Source organism: Pygocentrus nattereri, chromosome 2, assembly GCF_015220715.1.
Source record: "Pygocentrus nattereri isolate fPygNat1 chromosome 2, fPygNat1.pri, whole genome shotgun sequence".
NCBI lineage: Eukaryota > Metazoa > Chordata > Actinopteri > Characiformes > Serrasalmidae > Pygocentrus > Pygocentrus nattereri.
Window position 1 is genome coordinate 52,665,656 of NC_051212.1, and position 27,891 is coordinate 52,693,546.

General features: G+C 41.2%; 1 protein-coding gene across 2 annotated transcripts in view; it reads left to right on the forward strand.

The window, feature by feature from the left end:
- Nucleotides 1-27,891, forward strand: part of LOC108430740 (low-density lipoprotein receptor-related protein 8) — a 122,895-nt gene that overhangs the window by 68,766 nt on the left and 26,238 nt on the right. For both annotated transcript variants that reach the window (XM_017703399.2, XM_017703400.2), the window contains exons 5-10: nt 410-802; nt 12,526-12,648; nt 14,090-14,212; nt 20,440-20,559; nt 20,959-21,084; nt 25,709-25,880. In XM_017703399.2, coding sequence (XP_017558888.1) covers nt 410-802; nt 12,526-12,648; nt 14,090-14,212; nt 20,440-20,559; nt 20,959-21,084; nt 25,709-25,880 — 1,057 coding nt within the window. The remainder of the gene's footprint in view (nt 1-409; nt 803-12,525; nt 12,649-14,089; nt 14,213-20,439; nt 20,560-20,958; nt 21,085-25,708; nt 25,881-27,891) is intronic.

Consider the following 27,891-nt stretch of genomic DNA (forward strand, 5'->3'; position numbering starts at 1 on the left):
TTAGATAAATAAAAACAAGCTCTCCCACCAAACCGTTTCAGTTCCTGAAATGTTGTCCTTTGTCAAAACAAAGCCAAGAAATACAACCCCTTAGAATTCATTAGAATAGAAGCATTTATTATATAGTTATTTTCTTTAATCCTTTAAACTACAGGTTTATTGTACAGTTAATGACCTTAAGACTTATTACTCAGTAAATGCTAAGAAACTAATATCTAAGTTATGAGTGAGAAATGGACTCACTCACAGGGTCCTACAGTTTAAAGGGTTAAATTACTGTGTAATGTAAACTCAATAAGTAACAAAACGACTACAGCAGCTCTAGATTTCTAAGATTTATGTGGCACTGGTTCATTGGTTTGTTTCGTTTTCGTTGCTCACGGTTGCTCTGTTCCCCTTTTTTCCACAGATGCCCGCGCCTGCCCAGCTGGAGAGTTCCAGTGCCGTAACCATAAGTGCCTGGCGCCGGTCTATGTGTGTGATGGTGATGACGACTGCGGGGACTCCAGTGACGAGGAGAAGTGCTCTCCACCCACATGCGGCCCGCACGAGTTCCGCTGCAACGCCTCTGAGTGCGTCCCCAAGCCCTGGACCTGCGACGGGGACCCAGACTGCTCTGACGGCTCTGACGAGTGGGCAGAGCGATGTGGGAGTGAAGTTGTGCGACCAGCCACGCCCCCCGGCCGCAGGGCAGAGTGTGGCGCTGGAGCTTTTCGTTGCGGTAGTGGGGAGTGCATCAAGCTGGCCTGGAGGTGTGATAGAGACCCGGACTGCAAGGACAAGTCAGACGAAGCTGACTGCCGTGAGTGGACCGTGTTAATGCTTTTATTCCTACTCACATAAACAACTCATTGCCTTATCAGTATTATGAGCTCTACCTTCCTTCCAGATCCACAGCCAGCACCCTTCTAGGAAGATTTCCACATAATTTTGGAATGTGTCTGTGGACATTAATGCCCATTCAGTTAAAAGAGCATTTGTTGAGGCACTAAGAAGGCCTGGCTTGTGACATTCCAGTGAATTCCAAAGATGTTCAGTGGGCTTGAGCTTAGGGGAAAGGTCTTCACCAAACTCTTCCCACAAAGTTAGAAGCATAATATTATCTAAAAAAATCTTTGTTGGCTGTAGCATTAACAATTTCCTGCAGCCAGGGAGACCAAACCCTTAAAACTGCCCCAGCTGATTATGCCTCTTCCACCAGACTTTGCCACTATGCAGTTTGATCAGTAGCATTCTCCTGGTATCCGCCAAACCCAGCATCGTCCGTCAGCACTTCCACTGCTGCAGAGTCAAGTGGCAACATGCTTTACACCCCCCCAGCCGACACTAGGCATTGCGCATCATGTTCTTAGGCTTGTGTGCATTTCCCTGGATTTTCATGAGGTCTTGTGTAGTCATATGCCTGCTTCCAGTTTACCTTTACAGCTTGTGTTCTTATATAACCCCTTCTCATTCAATAGCCGTTCAATTCCTGTGTAAAAGTGCATGTGTGAAAATAATGCCTATATTATTAAATCGCCCTAATTAATAATAATTCAACATCTACTAAATTCCAGCCAAAAGCAATACTGAAATCCGGGACTGGAACCTGGTCCAGATTTGAGGCCTCTGGCCTAGAGGATGTCTAACACGAATTGTGCATGAAAAATGAGTCTCTAACTACACCAGCAAGGTGGATCTTCAAGAGAGGAGTTTCTGTTAAAGTGGCCACTGGGCAAAGAGTGTATACCAAACAAGTATTATCTAGAGCTATTATTCATAGCCATATCTCAGACATCTTTGGGTCATTAATGCATCCATTTACTTAAGTAGGTCCTTGTGCGTGTGGGAGTATCGGTCTAAGCAGTGTGAAGGTGTGTGCGTATGGATTAGTGTGTATCTGTGTGTGTGAGAAAGCTGGAGATGAGGTCTGGCATCTTGGCCTGTGTTTCCATGGTAAGAGCTCTGTTGTGCCTTTGTGCAGCAGCAGCCTCCTGAGCATCTGGGACTCCACTTTGTTGTCTGCGCAAACCGACATCTGAGTGAGACCGAATGGGCACACGTTGCCACACCAGGCCTATTTTGATGGAAATTACAGAAGAAAGCTCAGCACACTCAACAGCAGAGCTGTTCTAGATACTTATCTTGAAATGCATATTCATATGGAGATGTAAGGTCGGTACTATCAAAGTAGACTGAAGGGGTCTATCACAGTCACAGTTAGCGATGAAAACAGCATGTAGTCATTTTTGCGTTTCAGCCAAGACCACCTTTACTGAGTAAAGCTGATACTTTTTGAGTCTAAAGGGGGCTGGCCCAAGGCCAAGACGGAGGCCAGACTGAGTCTGAGTCAAGATCAAGAACCAAAAACCAGGTATTCTCCAAAATCAAGCTTTAACTAGTCGTTTAGTGTTTCCAATCCACATTTCCTGGTCTTTTCCCTGGATGTCCTGCAAGCGGAATGACCATGGACTAAATTTCAGTCGACTTTATATCTATTTTTAATCATATTATCAAATAAAATATTTCCTCCCATGACTCTGTTATCAGATAACTGGGATTCTGTCTCCCTGTGTGTGAAATTTAGTGTAGTAGTGAGCAGTGAGAGGTTAAAGGGGAGGTGTCAGACCCCCCTGCTGTGAAACACAGCTCAACCTCTTCACGAAGATGGCCATGCTGAGACAAAATGGACAACTGGAGCTTTGTTCATATCAGCTAATCATATACAACTGACCCAAGAAGTCTAGCACTGAAACAAAGTGAATGTAAACGTTGACCTTTACTCACTGATAAAGATGAAGGTCCAGTTTGTTTCCAATTGAAATTTACACTGACCATTTGATGTCCATTTTATCAGCCCCACTGACCATATAGGAGCACTTTGTAGTTCTACAGTTACAGACTGTAGTCCATCTGTTTCTCTTGATACTCTGTTACCCTGTTCTTCAGTGGTCAGGACCCCCATGGACCCTCACAGAGCAGGTACTATTTGGGCGGTGGGTCATTCTCAGCACTGAGTTTTTAACCACTCACTGTCCACTCTATTAGACACTCCTACCTTGTCGGTCCACCTTGTAGATGTAAAGTCAGAGACGACAGCTCATCTGCTGCTGCACAGTTTGTGTTGGTCATCCTCTAGTCCTTCATCAGTGGTCACAGGACGCTGTTGGCTGGATATTTTTGTTTGGTGGACTATTCTCAGTCCAGCAGTGACACTGAGGTGTTTAAAACTCCAGCAGCCCTTCTGTGTCTGATCCACTCAGACCAGCGCAGCACACACTAACACACCACCACCACGTCAGCGTTACTGCAGTGCTGAGAATGACCCACCACCCAAATAGTACCTGCTCTGTGAGGGTCCATTGAAGAACAGGGTCCCAAAGTTTGTAGAGAAGTAGATGGACTATAGTTTGTAACTGTAGGACTACAGAGTGCAGCTATATGGTCAGTGGAGCTGATAAAATTGATAAATAGTGTAGAAACAAGGAGGTGGACTCAATGAAGTGGCTGGTCAGTGTATATTACTCATATCACTGAATAAAAATATTGCCGAATTCAGCGGGAGCTGCACTGCAGACGCAGACATTTTAACGCTACAGTGAAAAGAGGTTACAGACAGCTGTACTCCAGTGGATTCGCTTGAGACAGCAGACTTAATGCACACAATTCTAGAGTCATTACTTTCATTCTACTGTTTGAACGACATTATTATATAATTACATCATTGTCTAGTTATGCAATGAATTGTCATCCTCTTTTATACGTGACACATTTCGACAGGTTGTGCATTGTCAGGAAATGGCCGTAAAATTGCAAATATGTATTTTCCAACCAAAAAATAAATTAATAAATACTGTGCACACAATAATACGGCTTTAAAAGCATCACAAAATATCTCCTTTTCTACTTATGAACTCAGATGTGACCCCTGTCTGATCCAGATGGCTAAATCAAACGAACTATACTGTTTTGGTTTTGAGTGGTTTAATAGTGAATCCCTGCCCAAATGTGACAGTTAAGACTAGAATACAAATAAATCCAATCAAATCACATTTATTATCACATTACATTTACCCAGGTGTGAATATGAGTGAAAATGCTAGGTGCACAGCCCCCTTTTGGTACTTAACCCTCTATTGCACAGTGCAACAAACCCGTTTTCCCCACTTTACAATAAGATTAAACATATTTAAAGACAATGGCGGCACGGTGGCGTGGTGGGTAGCGCTGTCGCCTCACAGCAAGGAGGGCCTGGGTTCGATTCCCCAGCCGGGTGACCGGGGTCCTCTCTGTGTGGAGTTTGCATGTTCTCCCCGTGTCTGCGTGGGTTTCCTCCGGGTTCTCCGGTTCCTCCTACAGTCCAAAGACATGCAGTCAGGCCAATTGGATTTGCTAAATTGCCCCTGGGTGTGAGTGACTGTCTGTGTCTGTCTGTCTGCCCTGCGATGGACTGGCGACCTGTCCAGGGTGTATCCTGCCTTTTGCCCGAAGACCGCTGGGATAGGCTCCAGCATCCCCAGCGACCCTGACGGAGAAGCGGCTTAGAAAATGGATGGATGGATGGATGGATATTTAAAGACAATGACATGGTTAACAATAAAGGGAAGAGTTTGAGTTTGAGTGTAGAAAGCATGTTCTTGGTCATACTATCTTTTAGTAAGGACTTTTAAATATATATATATATAGTTATGAGAATTTGCAAAAAATATGTTTGTTGTCTAGAAGCAGCATTGTGCGACAGGGAGATTGGATTTGGCCAGTCTCAAGCCTAGTCTCAGCACTTCAGGGAACACGGCTCTATGTCATTCCCATCTATCATCTTCCCATTGTCGCACAATGTTGCCTCAAGGCAACAAACTCCAACGCACCCCAAAATGATCCATTTATTATTTTATAAAAAATGTTTTTGAATAAAAAAATCTGGTCCATTTTGTTCTAGAAAATGGAATATTTTTTTTAAGTTGCTCTCATAATGTGTGCAGTAGAGGGTTAAATATACAAAAAAGACCCCCCCAATTACATATATTTGCACACAGACTTTTAAGGATACACACACACACACACACACACACACATAGTCGTTTAAAAATGTGAAAGCAGAAGAAGAGATGATTGTTGAGTGTACAGTTGTTTTATAGAAAGAAACCCCTTCCTGTACTATTTTTTATCATGTTTGGGATCATAAATCAAAGGTAAATATAATTCATTACATTAGAAATCGACAGCAGAAGCTCTAGGGTTAATTTTTTTTGGACAGCTTGTCGTTTTGCTGTCTGCTGTGGCTGAAAAGTGATTTCTGCTGCCCTGGCTGCTGTCATTACTCACAGAGCAACTGCCTCGAAACAGACCGACTCACTGTGACATTGATGGCCAGAAAGATTGACACTGCCTTATTTATAGAAGCTTTGGAAGAGTCCGTTACTTCACCATCAGTCTGGGCAGGAGTGTATGCGTTTGGTGTAACATCACGATGGTTTGGCCTTGGGCTGCTTCCTTTTAAAGAGGAATTCCACATTTTAGTGTGAAATGATACATTCCAGAGAAACTTGCCGAGTTAGAATCGTTCACAGTGGTGGTGATAGGAACCAGACGTCCACCTCGAAAAGCTGATGTCCAAGGTGTTGTTTTACGATGCTTTTTTGGAGGTTTTGGCCTAAAACATTTTTAAAAATCCATTCACGGTGGATGGATACATGCAGGGTGTTATAAGACAAAATAGTCCCCTCAGAAAACATCATTTTTTTTCATATTTATGACTATATTCCCATCGTCAACATTAGCAATACAAACTCAGAAGACACCTGTAGGTTCACTGGTGGTTTTGGATAGTAAATAAAGTGGCTATGTTTGTGTTGTAGACATCATGACGTCTGGTTCCTATCACCACCACTGTAAAGATTTGCTAAGCTTCTCCACAATCGGGTTTTGAGGGTTTTGAAAATTGGTGGAATCCCCCTTTAACGAGTGAGACGTAATTTAGCATGATGGCTAAATTATGTGTGTTCAATATTAGGTGTGTTCAAAGTGCATCTCAGTGTCTATGATGGGCTGTAAATCAATAGGCTACATTGCCAATAAGCAAAAAGCACTTGTGAAAATAATTATGACTTTCTTAGAAGAATATTTGAGAACTTCTTTAAGGAGCAGGTCAGCAAAAAATCAAACTTACTCAATTTTCCTCTTATTCCAGGTGTAGTAGATCAGCCAAGGCGTGTTTGGTGTGGAAACATTGCTTCTTTAGTTTATCCATGGAGTTATGAGACCAACGCTGCTGAAAATACATCCACAAAACTTCAAAACCCTCTTAGACCTTGTGCACTTCTCCGACTGTCCATGTGGATTGGGACACAGTATGACTGACTGTGAGCTGTTAAAATAAACACTAGTTTATTAAGTAAAGCTAGTTTAGACTATAAGGTCTGTATTCACACACCTCCAGAGCAGCACTGCTGATCTAGAATCAGCGTTTGTGACCGTGGATTTGTGATCATTTATGTGGAGGAATCTGATCCCAGATCTTTGTGAATCTTGGCCCTGGTGTTAACTGAGCACCGCCGAGTTTTAGAGGGGAAGTTTTATTGATTTGTTTATAGTTCACAGTGAGTCATAATGTTTCTTAAACCACATCAACAAGTCTGTGCAGCCTTCATTAGCACCTGGATGCGGTGTAAGTGGATAGAGAGACGAATTGGCGATGCATTTACAGAAGAGATTTGGGTGACTATTGACTTCAAGCGTCAGCAACATCAGCCTCGCAGCTCCAGGTTTAAACTAAAGAAGCAAAACTTGGACTCCAAACACGTCTTCGCTGATTTCCCGACATCTGGAGTGAGTGGAAAATTCGATTTTTCAGCAAATCGTTCCGTTTTTATTTCGTTTTTCTTTTTAAGGCTTTCTCTGTGTTTTTAGCTGCTTAGCTTCGTAGCTAAGGGCACTCTTTGGAAAGCTTTCGTGTATTCGGCCCCAGGACCTCTGCGTGCTGCCTGCCTGCCTCTCCCCTGATACTCAGCTTTTTGGGGGGATTCTGTATCTCGGCGTGTGCTGGTGGGTGTTTGTTGTTTACCAGGCGGTTATCACATTCAGGGCCCACCTTGCAGAAGAGCGTGTCAAAAGCGGCGAACAGCGGGAGCCACGCAGACTCACCCGGCTGCCGAAGATTACGGGCCGGTGTTTTGGCTTGATAAGCCTTATTTGTGAAGTTGGAGTGGCTTCGTAAACAAACTCCTCCGTTTTCCAAGACAGGGATTTCTCCGCTGCTCTGCTTTTAGGGTCAGAGGTCCCATCCAGAGGCCTGCAGAGGCCCCATTGTTGCAGTTTTCCAAATAAGAATTCTGCTCACGGGAGATGCCACTGTAGAGAGGAAACACAGGGATTTTTTTTTGTTTTTTTGGCAAACTTCATTTATATTTCACACTTGAAAGCTGATGCTTATGCGGTCGTGTGCAAAAGTCTTGGCGCCCCTGGTCAAATGGCTCTCTGTATTGATGTTCTGTGTGAAAATGAGTTAAAACATCCTCTATAGAGAACCTCTGCACATTCTAACGCACAGTTACTGTTTATGTCCTGAATTTAACAATATAAAATGTGGTCTGTGCAAAAGTTATGGCTCGTTTACTTTTTAGGTGGCGTTTATGTGGTTTTATGTACCAGAAACGAAGATTCATATAGTTAAATGAGCTCTGTTCTGATTGGCTGCCCTGTCATGTGCCTTGTTCAAATAGCAGTCTAGGCCAAAACACTCTTTATAACTTAAGTATGAATTGGGTGGAGCTCAACTGCTATTTTCATGACATCACAAAAACAGGGAATTCAAAACAGGCTGTTTTCCATATTTGGACTGTGTTGACCGCAACAGTGTTTACATACTATTTCCTTCAAAAAAGTGAAGCAGATTTGCTGTGGGCTCTTTAAAGTCAGCAAGCGAATAGAAATTGTGCACTAAAGCCTCCAGAAAAATGCCAAGTTCTCTGTAGAGGACGTGTTAACTTATTTTCACACGTCGTTTCATCGGGGGTGCTCATACTTTTGCATACGGCTATATACCCGTGGACTTTCAAAGCGTTAGGAGTGCAGCAAAACCTGCCGATTATCAGCTGCCACAAATGATCATCATGCTCTTTTTGCTCCATGGTCAGTCCAATGACACGTCATTTAGATAAATCGTCGGATTTGTTTGTCATGCATGAAGCCGCTCGTCGCTCCTTATCGCACAGCCGGCCGCAGCCTTCATCAAAGCCTGGAATGTCTGAAGGAGCGATCCAATCAATCATTTGAACCGCTGCAGGCAGGCGTATCTGAATCCGTCCAGCCAAACGCAGCGGCCGTCAGTTCTGGCCTCATCCTTGAGAAGCCGAACCAGAATGCAGAAAGCAGGTGTGGCGCAACGGAAAATTCCTGCTGAGGTGTTTGGATACATACCACACAGTGCACCAAGGAAACTGACTAAAAAGAAGAAATCAAACATAGAAGCTGCTGGTGTTCTCCAAACAATGAACTGACCGCCCCAGAGTCCAGACTGAATGTGTTTGGGATTGCTTAGATCATGAGAAGCAGAACGTGCAACCAACTTCTGAGACTTTGGAGGTGTGGGAAAATATCCCTGGAGCTGAAAGTGAGCTGTAATACAAGAGTGGACACACTGAATACTGAAAAATAATAACTAATAATTCACAGCAGATAAATCTTAAGATTAATGACTGAACACTAAGCCGTTTAAGGGGTTATTAGGGGGTTGTGACCTCTCTCAGATGAGCTGCTGTAGGGCTATCACTCTGAAAGTCCTGCCTCTGACTCGCAGGTGGGGGGGGCGTACACTGAGATGGGTCACTTACCGTGTCACACCAGCCCGAGAGAAAAGGGACGCCAGCCGGCGGAGAGGCACATGCAGGTGGCCGAGGGTTGCTAGGCAACCTCTTGCCGTGTGTCCTTGGGCAGCTGAGAGCCCTTGAACACAGTTAGAGCTCAGCGGGGGTTCAGCAGGAGGTGACGCCTGCAGTTCAGTTCGAAACTCATTTATACGGAGACTCACAATCAGCGTTTTTATGTGGACTTTGAAGCCATTTTCACTCTGAGAACCTGGTACGATGCTGACATACCTTAACCGGTAATGTTCACACACATTCATGCTGTGGCACTTAAACAGGATTTTACCAGGATTCAGTCACTCACGCTTACCATGAAAGTCCCGTTACACCAGACGGTCCTGGAGGGCCAGTGTCCAGCACAGTTTAGTCATGTCCCTGCTCAAACACGCCAGCTTTAGTGGGGTGATTTGAACAATTTTTTGATTTGATTCGATTACATTACTTTATGAAACGATTCAGTGTATCATGAAATTTCCGGTTTCGCTACAGTTCAAATAGAATCTTTACAAAATGGTTCAATGCATCATGAAAATACCAATTTCATCATGATTCGATCCTATTCATGATATTTTAAGAAACGATTCAGTGCTTCATGAAATATCCAATTTTGGTTTAATCACAATCCCTTAGCAATTGATTTGGAGCAATTCCACCATGACTTAATTCCATAATTCCATTAAATTATGATTCTTTAGGAAACGATTCAGTGCATAATGAACTTTCCCATTCATCTTGATTCGATTACGATTCTTTAGGAAATGATTCGATGCATCATGAAATTTCTGATTCACCATGATTCAGTAAAGACCGTTTAGGAAATGATTGTGTATTATAACTTTTCCAGTACACAGTGATTCAGTTTCGTTATGATTCTTTAGGAAACAATTCTATATAGCATTAAATTTTCACTTTACCACAATCCGATTACGATTCTTTAGAGACTGATTCACTGCATCTCAAACCCTCTTAGCCTTACACTTACCCTCCATTGAGTTACGCTTCTTTAGGGGAACAGTTCAAAGCATCATGAAATTGTCAGTTCACCACAGTTCAGTCATGATTCTTTAGGAATCAGTTCGATGCATCATGAAAGTTCTGATTCACCATAATTATTTTAGGAAATGGTTCAGTTTTTCGTAACTTTTCCAGTTCACAACGATTTGATTTCATTCCGATTCTTTCGGAAATTATTCTGTGCAGCATGAAATGTTCAATTCACTAAAGTTCGATGAAGAATCGATTGAGATTTAATAGGAAATTATTCAATGCATCATGAATTTTGCGAGTAACCTGGATTCAATAATGCTTCTTTAGGAAACAATTCAAAGTATCATGAAATTTCCAATTCACCACAATTCAGTCCAATTTGATTGTGATTCTTTAAGCACCGATGTAATGCATCGCAAAATTTCCAGTCACTGCAATTCAATTACAATTCGTCACTCAATTTATTTAATATTATTTAGATGGACGTCACTCTGTAATAGTGCACCTATGAAGTGGAAGTAGAAGGTAGGGGGTTGTAATAAAGTGGATGGCGAGTTCAGATAAGTGCACATGCCTTTTTGTCATGCATTGCACTCCATTAAGAAATGAAATGAATTCGTCTTATTCTCTGTTCCATCACTGATAGCGCTGGCAGCCCAGTCCCGGCCTGCGTTTGTAATCAGATTGACGTGAGATGGCTCGTTCATGCAGGATGAGAATCTGACAGTGCAGACGCTGTCTCGGCCCTCCTGAAGGGCTTTTAATGCCTGTAACCCGGCTGGTGGTGCAGCAGCCGCAGATAATGCAGGTTCAGCCCGGAGGGGTTACCTGACCTTCTTCTGCCGTGTGCCGTCCAGAGCAGGCGAGATGTGTGAATTAGTGACCTCACTGTAATATGATTCTTTACGAAACAGTTCAGTGCGTCGTGCCATTTCCAGTTTTGCCATGATTCAGTTATTCTTTATAAAACAGTTCAGTGTGATTCAATTCAATTATGATTCTTTATAAAACGATTCGTGTCAAGAAATGTTCAATTTCACCACAATTGAATTCACTTACACTTCTTGAGGAAAGGATTCAGTGCATCACATTATTACCAATTTCATCATTATTCACACAGTTCAGTTACGATTCTTTAGGAAACACTCAGTTTCAGATTATAATGATTTGATTTGCCTCTGATTCTTTGGGAACTGACTCAGTGCCTTGTTGCCACTGTTGATTTCACATTGAATGTGTTTACATGCACTTAATAATCCGATAACTGAAGAAAATCAGATTTTGCCAGTTATCTGATCGGCACATTTACATGCACTTGAGTAATCAGATAAAGGGGAAAGTCCAGCTCTACATGAGTCAGACAGTAATCAGATTTCTGCTTTACAACCAGCCAATGAACTCACAGAGGAGACGTGACATAATATAAAACTTAAACTTCATCCTGCAGCTTTAAAAAAAACATTGCGCTGCTTTACCTGAAAATATGAACACACATCATCTAGAAGATGAAGAATAATTAAATCCTTCATTTTGTCAAGCTCCGAAAGTGTTTTGCTGCGTCTCTCGGCGACGCTGCTCGCTTGTTTCCGGTACCGCAGTCTGAGAAATTTCTAGATTTTTGAGTGTTGTTTCTATGACCCTTTGAATAATAAGATAACTGCAGAAATCGTATTATGATCGGATTATTGAGTACATGTAAACACACTCAGTGATTCAGTTCACTTACAGTTCTTTAAAAAACAGTTCAGTCATCATAAAATAGATCGACAGACAGACGGACAGACAGATACTGTATTGATCCTGAAGGAAATTTAGCAGCCAGTATCCGTCCGCCATCTGGGTGAAACAATACAAAAAGAAGAAGAAAAAAAAAACAAAAAACTCAAAAAAGGCATATAAATGAACAGAAATATACAAAAATCTGCAATAAGACCTGTAACCTGAGATGAAAAGGGCAGTGCAATAACAGCATATTCTGACAATACTGAAAAAATATGTTCATATATTAGTCCTGAAATAAAGTGTCTAGGTGTGGAGTGTCCAGATGTGCAGGATGAGCAGTGCAATATGTACAGTAAGGTGTCCGTATGTGCAGATAAACCTGTGATTTAGCATGAGATTCAGATTCAGACCTCATCTATCCTCTTCCCTCTTCTCTTCTTCTTATGGCCTCACTGGGAAGAGTGAGGAGTGAATTTCCAGAGTAAAGAGTGAATTTCCAGTTTTACAACAGTAGGGCCTCCAAATCCCTTCCAACATGGATGCAGAGGAATGGCCACATTTAGACTGAAACGTCATTACACCTCCAGTGCGATGACGAGAGCTCTCTGGGGTGGAACAGAGGTGTTGATGCCGTTTCTCTTCTCACTGTGTGTGTGTGTGTGTGTGTGTGTGTGTGTGTGTGTGTGTGTGTACAAACAGGTACTGCTTGTTTATTCATCGCAGTGTCAGTTAATGAAGTGGTTTTTTTTTTTAAAAGCTACCTAAAACTATTTTTATTTAGAATTAGTTTTTAATAAGTACTTAATGCCTATATTGATGTTGCGGTTTTGGCATATTTTAAATAAAATTGCCCATTCAGGTCACGGCAAAATGAAATATAAGCCCAGCTGGCCCACGGATTTTTAATATGGCCCTTTTAGTGGTTGCGTTTGACACCCCTGCTCTAAGCGGTGAATGTGTTTGTCCACCGCAGCGCTCCTGACGTGTCGTCCAGATGAGTTCCAGTGCGGGGACGGCTCCTGCATTCACGGCATCAAACAGTGCAACAAAGCCTTCGACTGCTTGGACAGGAGCGACGAGGCTGGCTGTGTCAACGGTGAGTGTGCGCGTTTGACCGCCCCCGCTGATTCGGACTTGCTGACCTTGTGTAGTGTTTATCTAGGAAGCAGGGAGGTGAAACTGTATGATATTTATACACAAAACCCCCACTGAGCTCAGAGAGCCACCATGCAATGTCCTTCTGGCTCGCCTCCATATGACGGCGTCACTGTTTTTGAGCAAGTAAACAATATTATTAAATGAATCTTTAATATTTAACACTGAATTGAGTAACCTCAAAAAAATAAGCTGAACTGAGTGGACTTATTAGCTATATATATATATATATATATATATAGAGAGAGAGAGAGATATTAGCTATAACCAATATATTAATTACTAATATATATTAGCTTAACTAATGAGCTTCTTTGAAAAGACTTGAAAAAAATGGTTAATTATCAAGTTAGAGGCTGAATTTTTTTTTTTTAATGAATGCCATCACACAGCCCCCACAGATGGGGGGCTGAGTGACGTCATTCGTCGAAACATTCTTGCTTAATAAATTACAAAAGAGTACAAACTTTTCTTATAACAACTCAAACGCAGCACAAATAAAAAAAAGACCATTTTTGTGCAATTTACAGTGTTTTCACATATAGTTCGTTTTCAAAGAACCCAACCGAGTTCTGTTAAAGTGACCCTGGAAGGGAACCAACTCCAAATGGCCTCTTTTTCTGTTCACAATGTAAGTGACCTCTAAAGAGGCCTCAGTCTTCTTCCTGGTCTTTTGGGATCTCAGACCACTTCTTGTTCAGACCACAGCTCCATTAGAACTCGGAAACCTTTCACAGCGCTCGCCAAGTGGGCCGCGTTCTCTGATAAATCCGACCTATCCGGTGACGAGACGAACCACCAGACCCGCATGCTGCTCTATTGGCCGAGAGGTGGTCTCAGTTCATTTTTTGGGGCCGTTTAGAGGGGTCTGAGTTCGTTTGGCGTGTTCACATATGCAAAAGAAACCATGACTCGGCGGTCTGAGTCCACTTCAGACGCTGAGACAGTCCAAGTGTGAAAATGTTGAAGTGGTGGTGGTGGGGGGGGGGGGGGGGTTAGTGACATCATAGGTTAAAAAAAAAGTTTAATTTCACAAAAATGCTGACTACATTGGGGGGGCCAGCTTCACGGAGGTTTCAACCTTTCTGACCTAAATGAGATAGTAGTAAACAACTTTTAACTAAACTAAGTCGAACAAATAAACAACAGATGTGCAGAAGGTTAGCTTTCAACTTTTTTGATGAGTATCTTAATTCTGTGCTTTTTTTTTCCACTTTTTTTTTAATTAAACAAGGGCTCCCAAACTTTTACCTATGACCATAGCACTATATGAATCAGACTCTCCAGTATATTACTGAGATTAGGGCATAAGTGATGCTGCTTAGTCTGTTCTCTTCGTTTGTTTAGTCTGATCTCTGCTTGTTTTGTCTGTTCCACCGCAGCCACAAAGTGTGAAGGCCCTTTGAAGTTCCTCTGCCGAAACGGGGAGTGTATAGATGGAGCGAAGGTGTGCGATAACGTCAAAGACTGCAAGGATCGATCAGACGAGCCCAAGAAGGAGTGCGGTAAGGAGATGTGAGGGTGTGTGGAGCTTAGAGGAGGATAATTGGGATGGTGATTATGTAAGAGAGCCCTTGGATCACAGCTAAGATCACATCCCAGCTTAACTCGCGGTTCCGAGAGAGAGGAGAGGGAGAAACCCTTTTATTCCTGTACTCAAACGTCTCAGTAATATCTGGGGCAGGCGAAATGATCGCCGCTCTCTTCTGACAAACATGAGAGAGGCTTTGACGAGTCTCAAGACGTTCATTAGCATCAGAGAGAAGAGTGGACGGGATGAAGGTGTGATAGTTTTGCGTGTGTGTGTGTGTGTGTGTGTGTGTGTGTGTGTGTGTTATAAACTCTGCCATGTGACATCCGAGGGTCCCAAGACTGTTGGCCCGCTGATGTACACTTTACTCAGCGTTTTCCAAGAGGCCCACTAGTGGTTTTGCACAGCTTTAGACGAAATGCCACTTCCCATCACTCATTTTCACTCAGTCTGTTTTCCTTTACAAGATTCTCTTCAGTAGCGGGTTTTTCCTTCTGTTTGACAAAAACTTTGAGGTTTAATCTGAAGTTCTGTGTTTCATTACTGACCGAAGGGACTATGAGCTAAAATTTTGATTATAGCTCTGCTTTTAAAACAAGCCAGCTAGCTACGAGATGATAATCCTATTGTGTTACAGGAGCTTCGGTTTCTCTCTGCTGTCCATTGAATGCCCTTCTTCGTCTGTAGCAGCTGGTTAGAGCAGTGTGTGGCTTTTCCTGGCGGTTCATGAGCTTTATGAGAGCGGAGAGCTGCTGAGCAGTTCGGTATACAATACACAGGCATCTGTAACCGATCCAGCACAGTGTCAGCAACATTTTCAGTTGTTGGTAATGTGTGCCTTTTTAAATAAAAGGCTGTGTTAATTAAAAAACTCCCAGGAGATTTAAAGCCATGTACACAGGGCAATAATCTGGGTGGTGTGAGGGGGCTGACGACCTTATCCAGCCAGTGAACCGATGTATACTTGTTATCTGCCGTCCATCCATACATAACATAATTCTCACTCACAGAACAAAATGCAAAATGCTGTAGATTTTAGCCCTGACAACGTGGTCCAAGCCACAGGTATCCATGACCCGAAGTTCAAGAGAGCATAGCTGGACTTATGCTCTGTGGGGAGGTAGGATGGTGCTATATCTCCGCCGAGTCACCAGGGTTGCCAACTTTGATGAGATGACTAGAGTATGATTTTCAGGTGGTTTGAATGAGACTGGAGTGAGGTTTTCAGGTGGTTTGAGTGAGACTGGACTGAGAGTTTCAGGTGGTTTGAGTGAGACTGGACTGAGAGTTTCAGGTGGTTTGAATGAGACTGGACTGAGAGTTTCAGGTGGTTTGAGTGAGACTGGACTGAGAGTTTCAGGTGGTTTGAGTGAGACTGGAGTGAGAGTTTCAGGTGGTTTGAGTGAGACTGGACTGAGAGTTTCAGGTGGTTTGAATGAGACTGGACTGAGAGTTTCAGGTGGTTTGTGTGAGACTGGACTGAGAGTTTCAGGTGGTTTGAGTGAGACTGGACTGAGAGTTTCAGGTGGTTTGAGTGAGACTGGACTGAGAGTTTCAGGTGGTTTGAGTGAGACTGGAGTGAGATTTTCAGGTGGTTTGTGTGAGACTGGAGTGAGAGTTTCAGGTGGTTTGAGTGAGACTGGACTGAGAGTTTCAGGTGGTTTGTGTGAGACTGGACTGAGAGTTTCAGGTGGTTTGAGTGAGACTGGACTGAGAGTTTCAGGTGGTTTGAGTGAGACTGGACTGAGAGTTTCAGGTGGTTTGAGTGAGACTGGAGTGAGATTTTCAGGTGGTTTGTGTGAGACTGGAGTGAGATTTGTAAATTGTGTGTTCGTGTCCATCATTACACTGCTCAAAAGTTCTTAAGAGTAAACTCAAAGAACATTTTTGCAGTTGGAGAGAAGTAATGAGCCAGCTGCACTGGACTTTTTGAGTGACTGCTCCATCACTGTCGGCAGCAGATGCGTGTGAGCCAATTAGATATTATTAAGACAAAAATAGTAGTATAAAATATTCACAGTGGTTTTGCTTTTTTGTTTTCAGCACGGTTTGTTTGGATGGTTGGCTTGAGATTTTGTTGCGTAGTGTGGGAGCTTGAGAAGTGATCCAAAATTGTGAATCTCATGCCAAAACGGTGAGAGCTGGCAAGCTTGCCATCCCTCAGAGCCAGCATCTGTCTCTTTTAGCTGACATTACAGCAGTTAACATTCTCCTCCAAGCATATTGAGCTGTTCAATAACACTACGTTAGTGTAAATATGAAAAGATTCGGTGAAGCTTCGCGTGTTTTGGAGGTCATGCTATCCTGCACCCTCCCACCCTGTTAGTATCACATGATAGAGGAAGGACTAGCAAGCGGATGGAACTGGCAATGACTTGGGGAGAAAATTGGGTAAAAAATTTGACCCTGGACTGCGATCGGCCTGACACCATCCTTGTACTCTTCATTGTACAATCACTGGTACAATGTACATTGTCACTTTATTTAGACTGGAATAAATCATCTAGTTTGCTTCAATGCTGTTTGACAGATACTGTTTTAGAGGGTACTAGTTTACCAGTTATTTAGTACTATAACAAGCTAAAGTACCACCAGTGATTCCAAAACGCACTTCGTCATATTCTTCATAGCTTTCAAAAGGTGGGCGTCGTATGAATCTTCAACTTTTTTCCAGTCAAATAGATGGGTGATATAATTGTAAACCCTTATACTAACAGAAGATGAACTCTACTGAAAGAGCGTCTGAGATTTTTGGCTTTCAGCAGTAAATTGTACGCTTATAGCAATTTGTTCATTTGAGGGGGGCTTTTACAAAATAAATAATTAAAATAAAATAAAAAATTATATTTGTTTCATGCAGTTACTGAATAATTTGCCTAGCAATTTGGTCACGTAAATTCAGATGGAAAAAACAAAATATATCCTGGAGACTGAGCTGAGATTGTTCTTCGAAGGTTCTTTAGTAAATGGTTGGTTAGTGTAGTGGGTAACACCTCTGTCTTCTTCACTGTAGACTGGGGTTCAGTCCTCACCAGGACAAGCACCCTACACTATGCCAATAAGAGTCCTTGGGCAAGACTCCTAACACCACCTTTACCTACCTGTGTAAAATCGTCAGATTGTAAGTCGCTCTGGATAAGATGCCATAAATGTAAAGAAAATGGTTCTGTGTAAATTTACGAACAACCTGTTCTTGGCATCGTGAAATCGTTCTTCAGATTGGTGGAGAATATGTTGTATGTGGTTCATTATAGCACCGTTTTGAAAATGGTTCTATTCAGCACCAAAAAGCATTCTTCTATTGTTAGCAATAGAAGAACCCTGTTTGGTTCTATATAGAACCGCTTTCCAAAAGGTGCTATATAGAACCATATTCAAGCAAATTTCTCAATCAGTATGAAAAAAACAATTTAATTATGCAAAGAACACTTTCAACAGTTCCTTGAACACTTTCAAGGATTCTTTGAGTGTTCATGGTCCTATATAGAACGATTTACTAAAGAACCCTTGAAGAACCCTTTTTAAGAATGTAGCTTACATCACCTGGCTGAATAACCTGGCTAGCCAGCTAACTAGCTAAGTATGGCCAAAATTAGCCAGTTGATGTACTTGCTCTCTCGTTCTTTCACTTTCTCTTTCTCTCTCTGTTTGTTGATCAACAGAATGGTCACTGAACAGAGTGACTGGCCTGGCATTGCCCTGGTCATGCTCCGCCCACAAAACATTCTTTAATTACAAGTGTTGCTTGGTTGGAAAAAGCTGACAGAACATAGGCAAAAACCTTATTCAACCCAACGAGTCGATGTGTAAAACCGAGTTTTCAGTATAAAATGTGACGCTACCAAGCTGGACAGTGTTGTAGCTAAAAGGAATCTTAACAACGTCAATTTACACAAGCTTACAAAATAAATAGCATTTTAAATAGTAACACACGATACATTTAAAAATGAATTCAGGAATTTTGACAAAAACCAAAGAACTCAACAGTCTGAATGGGACTTTATCCAACCGTCGCTACAAAAGCATGGATTTGTGGGCGGAGCATAAATACGCAAATTCTCCCAGTTGTCCCGAAGGCCAGTTCATCCCTGAGCACTGGTTCTGTCCATTATTGTGTTCTCCTCTCGTTCCCCCACTCGAGTCAGAAAGCCTGCCATACGGCTGGCTCTGAGCCTGCGGGCCGAGGCCCTAATTGCTCATTTCCTTGCTTATTGTCCGGATGCCAGCACCTCCTAATGAACATGGGGCTGTCGACAGAACACCTGGTCCACAGGTCCACGCCTGAGGGAGAGAAGGAGGACAGGATGAAGGATCGCACAGAGGCAGAGAAAAAGAACGAAAAGAAGAGCCAGCGCTTCTCTCTTCTCCTAATGTGTCATCAGACTCTATTTTGCCTCATTAAAACAGTATCCACAGGGTGTTTACCCCTCGTGCTGTGATTTTAAGCCAGAAAACCTAAGTGTTAACCCAGAGAGCTGAGCTCCTTCAGGAGGCAACAAAGCACAAAGCCCAGGGACTCAATATACAAAGCAGAAGAGCTTCTAAAGTGGCCTCAGTGCACTCTGAGTAAACTTTACTCACATATCAAATAGCAAACAAGCGTCAGAAGGGAACGGTTCATTAGCCAAGAGCAGAACTCTTAAAAATGCAAATGATCAGAAAAGGGCTTCCTAATGGAAATTGACACCAATGAAATTAGCATACATGCTCTCTTCCATGCAAAACACACAAATAGTACTGTGCAAAAGTCCATTTTCTAAGCCGCTTCTCCGTCAGGGTCGCTGGGGGTGCTGGAGCGTATCCTAGCGGTCATCGGGCGGAAGGCATGATACACCCTGGACAGGTCGCCAGTCCATCGCAGGGCAGACAGACAGACACAGACAGTCACTCACACCCAGGGGTAATTTAGCACGTCCAATCAGCCTGACTGCATGTCTTTGGACTGTGGGAGGAAACCGGAGAACCCGGAGGAAACCCACGCAGACACGGGGAGAACATGCAAACTCCACACAGAGAGGACCCCGGCAGGGGAATCGAACCCAGGCCCTCCTCGCTGTGAGGCGACAGCGCTACCCACGCCCACCACGAAAGTAGACATAAGATAATCTACTTGCATAAAGAAGAGAAAAGTCCAAGGTAAATAAGTGAAGAAAGAGTTTGCAAAACTGGAGTTCAAAAATTCATTAAAAGCTACAGAGAAAACGGGCCTCCTAATAACCACCTGGAAGAGCCAGTAGACACCAAAAATCAGATAAACAGCACTGAAAGCTTTGATCTCTGAGAGAGAGGAGAAGATCAAGCTGCTTCAGATCTGAAAACATCTACAGGTGTTTCTGTCCATCCTTCCACTGTGAGAAGACCACTCACTGCTGTAGGTCTGAAAGGATGTGTAGCTGATCAAGAAGAACCTCACTGAGAAAAGGAGACGGACACATCAAACAAAGAAGCTGAACAATGGACTGACCACTCCAGAGTCCAGACTTCAACATCACTGAACATGTTTGATTACTTGGTTCTTAAGAAGCTGAAAGTGCAACCAGCTTTGGAGGTGTGGAAAACTATCCCAGCAGAGTTCTTTGAAAAATAGAGAGTGAGTCTCCACAAAAGAATGGAAGCTGTAATAAAGGCAAAGAGAAACACTTTAAATCATGTTTTGTTGTTGAGCCGTTAAACCGAGTGGTTTGATGTGAAGTTGTTGTACTCTAGGTAAACTTATTAACTCAGATTTTACAGTGGTGGTGATAGGAACCAGGGGTCACAATGTCTACAACACAAATATAGATATTTTATTTACTATCTAAACCACCAGCGAACCTACACGAGTCTTCTGAGTTTTATCTGTAATGTTAATTATGGCAAAATATCAGTAAAACCATAAAATGAACTTTTCCTTGTGGCCTGTTTTGCCTTACAACATCCTGTATGTACCTTTCCACCATGAATGGATAAACATTAGGTTTTAGGCCAAACGCTTATCTCAGAAGTATCATAACACGTGTCTCAGGCCTAAAGCAGTGAGGGAGCTTTTAGGGGCGTTAACTGCTTCAGATGTCTGGTTCCTTTCACCACCACTGCAAAACAACTCAATAGTTTTCTCCAGAATGGTGCATTTCACAATAAACCACTGTGAATAGCTTTGTGTGCATCTTTTCAGTTTAATTTTACCAAAATAATGTTAAAAATGGTCAATTTCTTTCACAGGTCTGAACGAATGCATGCTAAACAACGGAGGCTGTTCACATATCTGTGTGGACCGACCCATCGGCTACGAGTGCCAGTGTCCCACTGGCTACAAACTCCTGGATAAAAGGACATGCGGAGGTGAAAGCTGAGTTAATCTCATTTAAACCTATGTATTGGGTTATATTTCAGATAATTAATATAAAATACGTTGTTGATGTTGATGTTGTGCAGACCAACAGGGATTAAGGATTAGAATGTTTGCAAACCAGTTTCTCAGATCTCATTATATTGTCTCTTTTGATCACAAAATTGCCTTAATGAAAAAAAAATAACAGTATAATAACACTTTAAATGGGGAAGAGCATGTAATCAGTTTTGCCTTTGTTTCTGTGCATGCTATTACTTGCCCAGATGAGATTCAGTAATGAGTTTCTTTTGAGAGCCAGTAATTCATTAATGGCAGATTCCCTGTTGCTGATTTGGCTCTATTGTCGCCTCGTTGGACTGAGCATGTTTGTGCTACATGTCTCTCCACAGACATTGATGAGTGTGAGAATCCAGATGCCTGCAGTCAAATCTGCATCAACCTCAAAGGAGACTTCAAGTGCGAGTGCCACCCGGGCTATGAGATGGACCCAGTGAGCAAGACCTGCAAAGCAGAGGGTAGGAGACTCCACTTAAAGCAAACAAACCTGACATTTTGTTTACGTGTTTTTCCCCACATTTACCTGGTTTTGAGTCCTTAATTCATTTTTAAGTGACCATTTTGCAGCCACTCTTCACCCCTCAGTATTTAACAGGCTGTTTTTGTTACCATGACTTTAAAACTGATACACCAATCAGGCATAACATTATGACCAGCTCCTTGTTTCTATGCTCATTGTCCATTTTATCAGCTTCACTTACTGTATAGGTGCACTTTGTAGTTCTACAGTTACAGACAGCACTGCTGTGTCTGATCCACTTGTACCAGCGCAACACACACTTACTGTTGTGCTGAGAATGATTCACCACCCAAATAGTACCTGCTCTGTGAGGGTCCATGGGGGTCCTGACCACTGAAGAACAGGGTAACAGAGTATCAGAGAAACAGATGGACTACAGTCTGTAACTGTAGAACTACGAAGTGCTCCTGTATAGTAAGTGGAGCTGATAAAAAAGGACAAAGTTAAAGTTAAATAAAATTAACTTTATGCAATATTTGTACACCGAATGGCCTGTAGTGGCCTATGGCTTACTATGTGGTATGTGGACACCCCTCCTAACTATTGAGGTATTTCAGTCACACCCATTGCTAACAGATGGTCAAACACATAACCATTTGGACTTCATAGACAAACTTTGTAAATAGAATGGATCGAACTGATGAGCTCGGGGGCTTTAAACATGGCACTGTCATAGGATAGCACCTTTGCCACTAGTCAATTTCTGAACTTCTGCCCTGCTAGATCTGCCCTAGACAACTGTAAGTGATATTATTGTAAAAATGGAAGCTTCTAGGAGCAATAACAGCTCAGCCACGAAGCAGTAAACCTCGCATAATCACAAAGTGGGGCTGCTGAGTGCTGTATGGGGTTTGGGCAGTCAGTTACAGTAAAGGGTGTTGTTAATGCTACAGCTTTCTAAGATATCTTAAACAACTATAACCTTCCAACTTTGTGGCAACAGTTTGTTGAAGGCCCTTCCTGTTCTAGCGTGACCGCCCTGCGCACAAAGCCACATGGTTTGATGAGTTTGGTGTGGAGGAACTTTAGTAACCAGCACACGCCCTGACTTTAACCCCAATGAACATCTTTGTGATGATGACCTCACAAATGCTTTTTTTGCTGATTGGGCACAAATTCCTACAGACACACTCCAAAATCTTATTGTTATGCCCACGGCTTTGAAATGGGATGCGCATAAAGGTGTGATGGTGACTATATGGCCAGGTACTTTTGCCCATATAGTGTATATGTAAATGTTTTGATTGGCTATCCCTCATTGAGAAAATATTCCAGGCTGAAATCCTTCTTATCGTCAGTTTAAATGGGTAAGGCTAAACTACTGTAGCCTGAATATACAAATATGTTTAACTTCACAAAGTGCTGCGTTGTAGAGAGACATGATTTCTTTACCAGGGCTCAGAGTGATTACAGTGCAAATATAGCCATTTTATATCCAAAATGACAAATTAACCCACACAAGTCTTTTGAGTTTTCATATGTAATGCTGGTTATGGCGAAAGTGGTAAACCTGATTTTTTAACTTTATCTTTTTTTTGGGAAGTAAGCTTTAGGCCAAAATCTTATCTCAAATCTATCATAAAGCAGTATCTCAAGCAGCGTATTTGTAACCATTCCATATGATAGCTTTCTCTGAGTAGAGGCATTAAATGGTTCAGACATCTGGTTCCTCTTCTGTCACCACCACTAAGAACGAACAGTAAGTTTCTCTAGAACGGACCGTTTTACACCAACCCACTCTGAATGACTGTAATTATGCAGGAATCAAATAAAAAACAGTGGATTCCCTTTAAGTGTGAAATGTTATAGGAGCCAGAGGTCAGTGTCTACAACACAAATGTAGACATTTTATTTATTATCCAAAACCAGTGGACCTATGCAGGCCTGTGCTGTCTGAGTTTTATCTGTATTGTTAATAATGGCAAAGTAGCAGTAAAACCACAAAATTAAGTTTTCCTTGGGGTCTGTTTTGCCTTACAGCACCCTGTACCTTTCCACCATGAATGGATAAACATTAGGTTTTAGGCCAAAAGCTTATCTCAAAAGTGTCATAACACAGTGTCTCAGGCCTAAAGCAGTGTATTCATAACCATTTAATGTTTTAACTTTCAGTGAGGGAGCTTTTAGGGGCATTAACTGCTTCAGATGTCTGGTTCCTTTCACCACCACTGCAAACAACTTAATACATTTCTATAGAATGGTGCATTTCACCCCTGACGGAGAAGCGGCTTTGAAAATGGATGGATGGATGGGTGCATTTCACAATAAACCACTCAGAATAACTTTGTTTGCATCTTTTCAATTTAATTTTCCAAAAAAATGAAGAAGCAAATGGTTAGAACAGAATAACAGTTGGTATAGGGAGGTACAACAGCTTGTTTTGCTCTCTCAGTTTCCTTTGATGGGATCCATTCAGATGCAAGTGGTCCCATTTACATTACTAGATTACCACTTGATTGTTGTCTAATATAATCAGACCTGCTTGTTATATTCCAACTGGCCTGAAGGTACATTGGATGGTGAGAAATTAGAGTCTTCTCCATTTTCAGAGCCAGTCATCAGCTTTTGTCAGCTCCAAAATGTGCAGACTTGAACTAGCACAACTTCAGAGTAGAACTCGTGTGGTATAACTCCAGCTTTAGTCTCTGAGCTGGACTGAACTAGCCTTGAGAAATACTTCTTGATATTCTCAGATGAAGCCAGTTTGCCTGAAGGCTGCTTTGAGAGGTTTTATACTTAACTAGAATTGTCCTGTCTGATGAAAGAACCTCCACTCTTCCACTGTCAAGTACTGCAGAATTCGTCTTGGCACTTTCGTTGCAGCCCACCATTGATCATAAAAGTAGGGCACACACAGGTGCAAGGACGGATACGTATATCATCTACCAAGCACAGGGGTTCCTCACATGTTTACAGTCTATAGTGAACAGCACTGAAGGTGTGCAAGTTTGTAATTGTTTGTAGGTATGTAAACATTAGGGGCTGACTGAGACCACCCTCCATTTGTGAAATTTCCATCAGAGAGGCAGTTATCAGTGTTTTAAGAAAGATTTCTGTGGAGACTGGATGGAACACGATCCACTTTGCATAAGGAGGGAGAAAGTCAAAGGAAAGTAAGTAAAAAATAAAAATAAAAAAAATAGGAGTTTTCAAAACTGGAGCAAAGACTGAAGCAGAAAGTGCAACTAACTTCCAATACTGAACTTTGGAGGTATGGCTACAAATATATATACTCTAGAATGGGAGATATTAGTGAATTAACCTCTATTCATACACAGTGGAATGGGAGATAATAGTAAACAACCTCAATAAACACTCATATACACTAGAATAAGAGATATTAGTTAATAAACAGCCTCATTAAATGCTACTGTACAGTGGAATAGAAGATACCAGTTAATGAACAACCTCAATAAATGCTCACTTACACTAGAATAGGAGATAGAATAGGAGACCAATTACTAAACAGGACTTTTCAAAACTGGAGCAAAGACTGAAGCAGAAAGTGCAAGTAACTTCTAATACTGAACTTTGGAGGTATGGCTACAAATTTCTTTGAAAAACTCAGAAACAAGTGTTCTGAAAAGAGTGGAAGCTGAACTATTTTAATGATATGTAGTGGTTGAGGCTTCTGTGTAATTGTCTGTTACATATGTATATAAACACACCTATATACTAGAATAGGAGATATTAGTTAATAAACAACCTCAATAAACACTCATATATAGTAGAAAGGGAGATATTTGTTAATAAACAACCTCAATAAACACTCATATACAGCAGAATGAGATAGTAGTTAATAAACAACCTCAATAAACACTCATATACAGTAGAAAGGGAGATATTAGTTAATTAACAACCTCAATATATACTCAAACAGAGTAGAAAAGGAAGTATTTGTTAATGAACAACCTCAATAAACACTCATATACAGCAAAATGAAAGTAGTTAATAAACAACTTCAATAAACACTCATATACAGTAGAAATGGAGATGTTCGTTATTAAAGAACCTCAATAAACACACCTCTACACTAGAATGAGAGATATTAGTTAATTAACCTCAATAAACACTCATATACACTAGAATGAGAGATATTAGTTAATAAACAACCTCATTAAACGCTACTGTACAGTGGAATAGGAGATACCAGTTAATGAACAACCTCAATAAATACTCACTTACACTAGAATAGGAGATATTAATTAATAAACAACCTCAGTAAACACGCCTATACACTAGAATAGGAGACATTAGGCATGGAGATAGTAGTTAATACACAACCTCAGTAAATGCTTCTGTAAGCTGGAATAGGAGATAATAGAACATAAACAACCTAAATAAACACTCTTACATGCTAGAATAATTTTATTTTACTTTATGCAAATACATTAATAAATAGCAACGGAAAGTAAACTGAAAGTATAAAACCCAACAGTAATAACTGTAGAAGAGTTAATGGTCTATTATGGTAAATAATGTACTTTTGTTCTGAGAGAAGCAAACAAACAAAGGTAGTGCTGGGAAACAGATTTGTCACCACTTTGTTCTGCTCCACGCAGGGAAGAGCCCTTACCTGATGTTCACCAACAGACACGAGATCCGACGCATCGACCTTGTGAAGCGGGACTACACCCAGGTGGTCCCCACCCAGAAGAACGCTGTGGCCATAGATGTTGACGTGGCCGCCAACCGCATGTTCTGGTGTGACCGCTTCCAGCGCAAGATCTACAGGTGACCTCATGCTGACCTTTCTTTTCTGTCGGTTATTCCGAAAATGTGCCTGGAAGCAGTCGATAAAGAGCTTAAAGTATTGCACCCCTGAGAATGAGACTCTGAACTGTATTTTAATCCCTAAAGCCAGCTGTATGGGCTCATTATGGTAATGTTATAGAGGTGCCTCCCAGCCACTCGTATCTTGGGATTTCACAAAGCATATCGCTAAAACTGAAGCAATTTCTTAAGAAAGAATTTCCTCATATATGAGCAGTTGTGTCTGTGTCCTGGACATTTAATGGCCGTTAATACAGCAGACAAAAGAATCTGCTGCTAAAAAATTGCATAATGTATATGATACATAAACAACTTCAGTAAATACTCAGTAGAATTTTATATGTTTGTTATTAAATAACCTCAATAAACGCTCCTATATATAAGAATAAAAGACATTCGTCCATAAACAACCTCAGTACATATTTCTCTAAACTGTAATAGATTTGGACTAGTATCTCCTTTTCTAGGATATTGGAACATTTATTGAAGTTGTGTATAAACTAATCTGTTATTCTAGGGTTTAGGAGTGTTTACTGATTTTGTTTATGTACAAATCTGTTCTAGCATAGGAGCATTTATTGTTAATGTTTGTGGACTGATAGTCTATAAAAGTGCTTAATGAATCTGTTTATGGACTAATATCTCCTATTCTAGCGTAGGAGTGTTTACTGATATTGTTTATGGACTAATATCTCCTATTCTAGCATAGGAGTGTTTACTGATATTGTTTATGGACTAATATCTCCTATTCTAGCATAGGAGTGTTTGCTGATATTGTTTATGGACTAATATCTCCTATTCTAGCATAGGAGTGTTTGCTGATATTGTTTATGGACTAATATCTCCTATTCTAGCATAGGAGTGTTTACTGATATTGTTTATGGACTAATATCTCCTATTCTAGCATAGGAGTGTTTGCTGATATTGTTTATGGACTCATATCTCCTATTCTAGCGTAGGAGTGTTTACTGATATTGTTTATGGACTAATATCTCCTATTCTAGCGTAGGAGTGTTTACTGATATTGTTTATGGACTAATATCTCCTATTCTAGCATAGGAGTGTTTGCTGATATTGTTTATGGACTAATATCTCCTATTCTAGCATAGGAGTGTTTGCTGATATTGTTTATGGACTAATATCTCCTATTCTAGCGTAGGAGTGTTTACTGATATTGTTTATGGACTAATATCTCCTATTCTAGCGTAGGAGTGTTTACTGATATTGTTTATGGACTAATATCTCCTATTCTAGCGTAGGAGTGTTTACTGATATTGTTTATGGACTAATATCTCCTATTCTAGCATAGGAGTGTTTACTGATATTGTTTATGGACTAATATCTCCTATTCTAGCGTAGGAGTGTTTACTGATATTGTTTATGGACTAATATCTCCTATTCTAGCGTAGGAGTGTTTACTGATATTGTTTATGGACTAATATCTCCTATTCTAGCGTAGGAGTGTTTACTGATATTGTTTATGGACTAATATCTCCTATTCTAGCGTAGGAGTGTTTACTGATATTGTTTATGGACTAATATCTCCTATTCTAGCATAGGAGTGTTTGCTGATATTGTTTATGGACTAATATCTCCTATTCTAGCATAGGAGTGTTTGCTGATATTGTTTATGGACTAATATCTTCTATTCTAGCATAGGAGTGTTTACTGATATTGTTTATGGACTAATATCTCCTATTCTAGTGTTGAGGGATATTTATTTTGGTTAGTTATGGACTTATATATCCTATTCTAGTGTATAGGAGTGTTGATTGAGATTATTTATGGGACTAATATCTCTAATTCTTTATTAAGGCTGCTTTGCAGGCTCATATCTCCTATTGTATAGGAGCATTTTTTATGGATTAATGTAAAAAAGTGTTTGTTAAATTGTTTGTGGATTAATATCTCTAATTCAAGTGAGCAGGAGTGTTTTATCGAGGTTGTTTATGGACTAATAACTCTTATACCA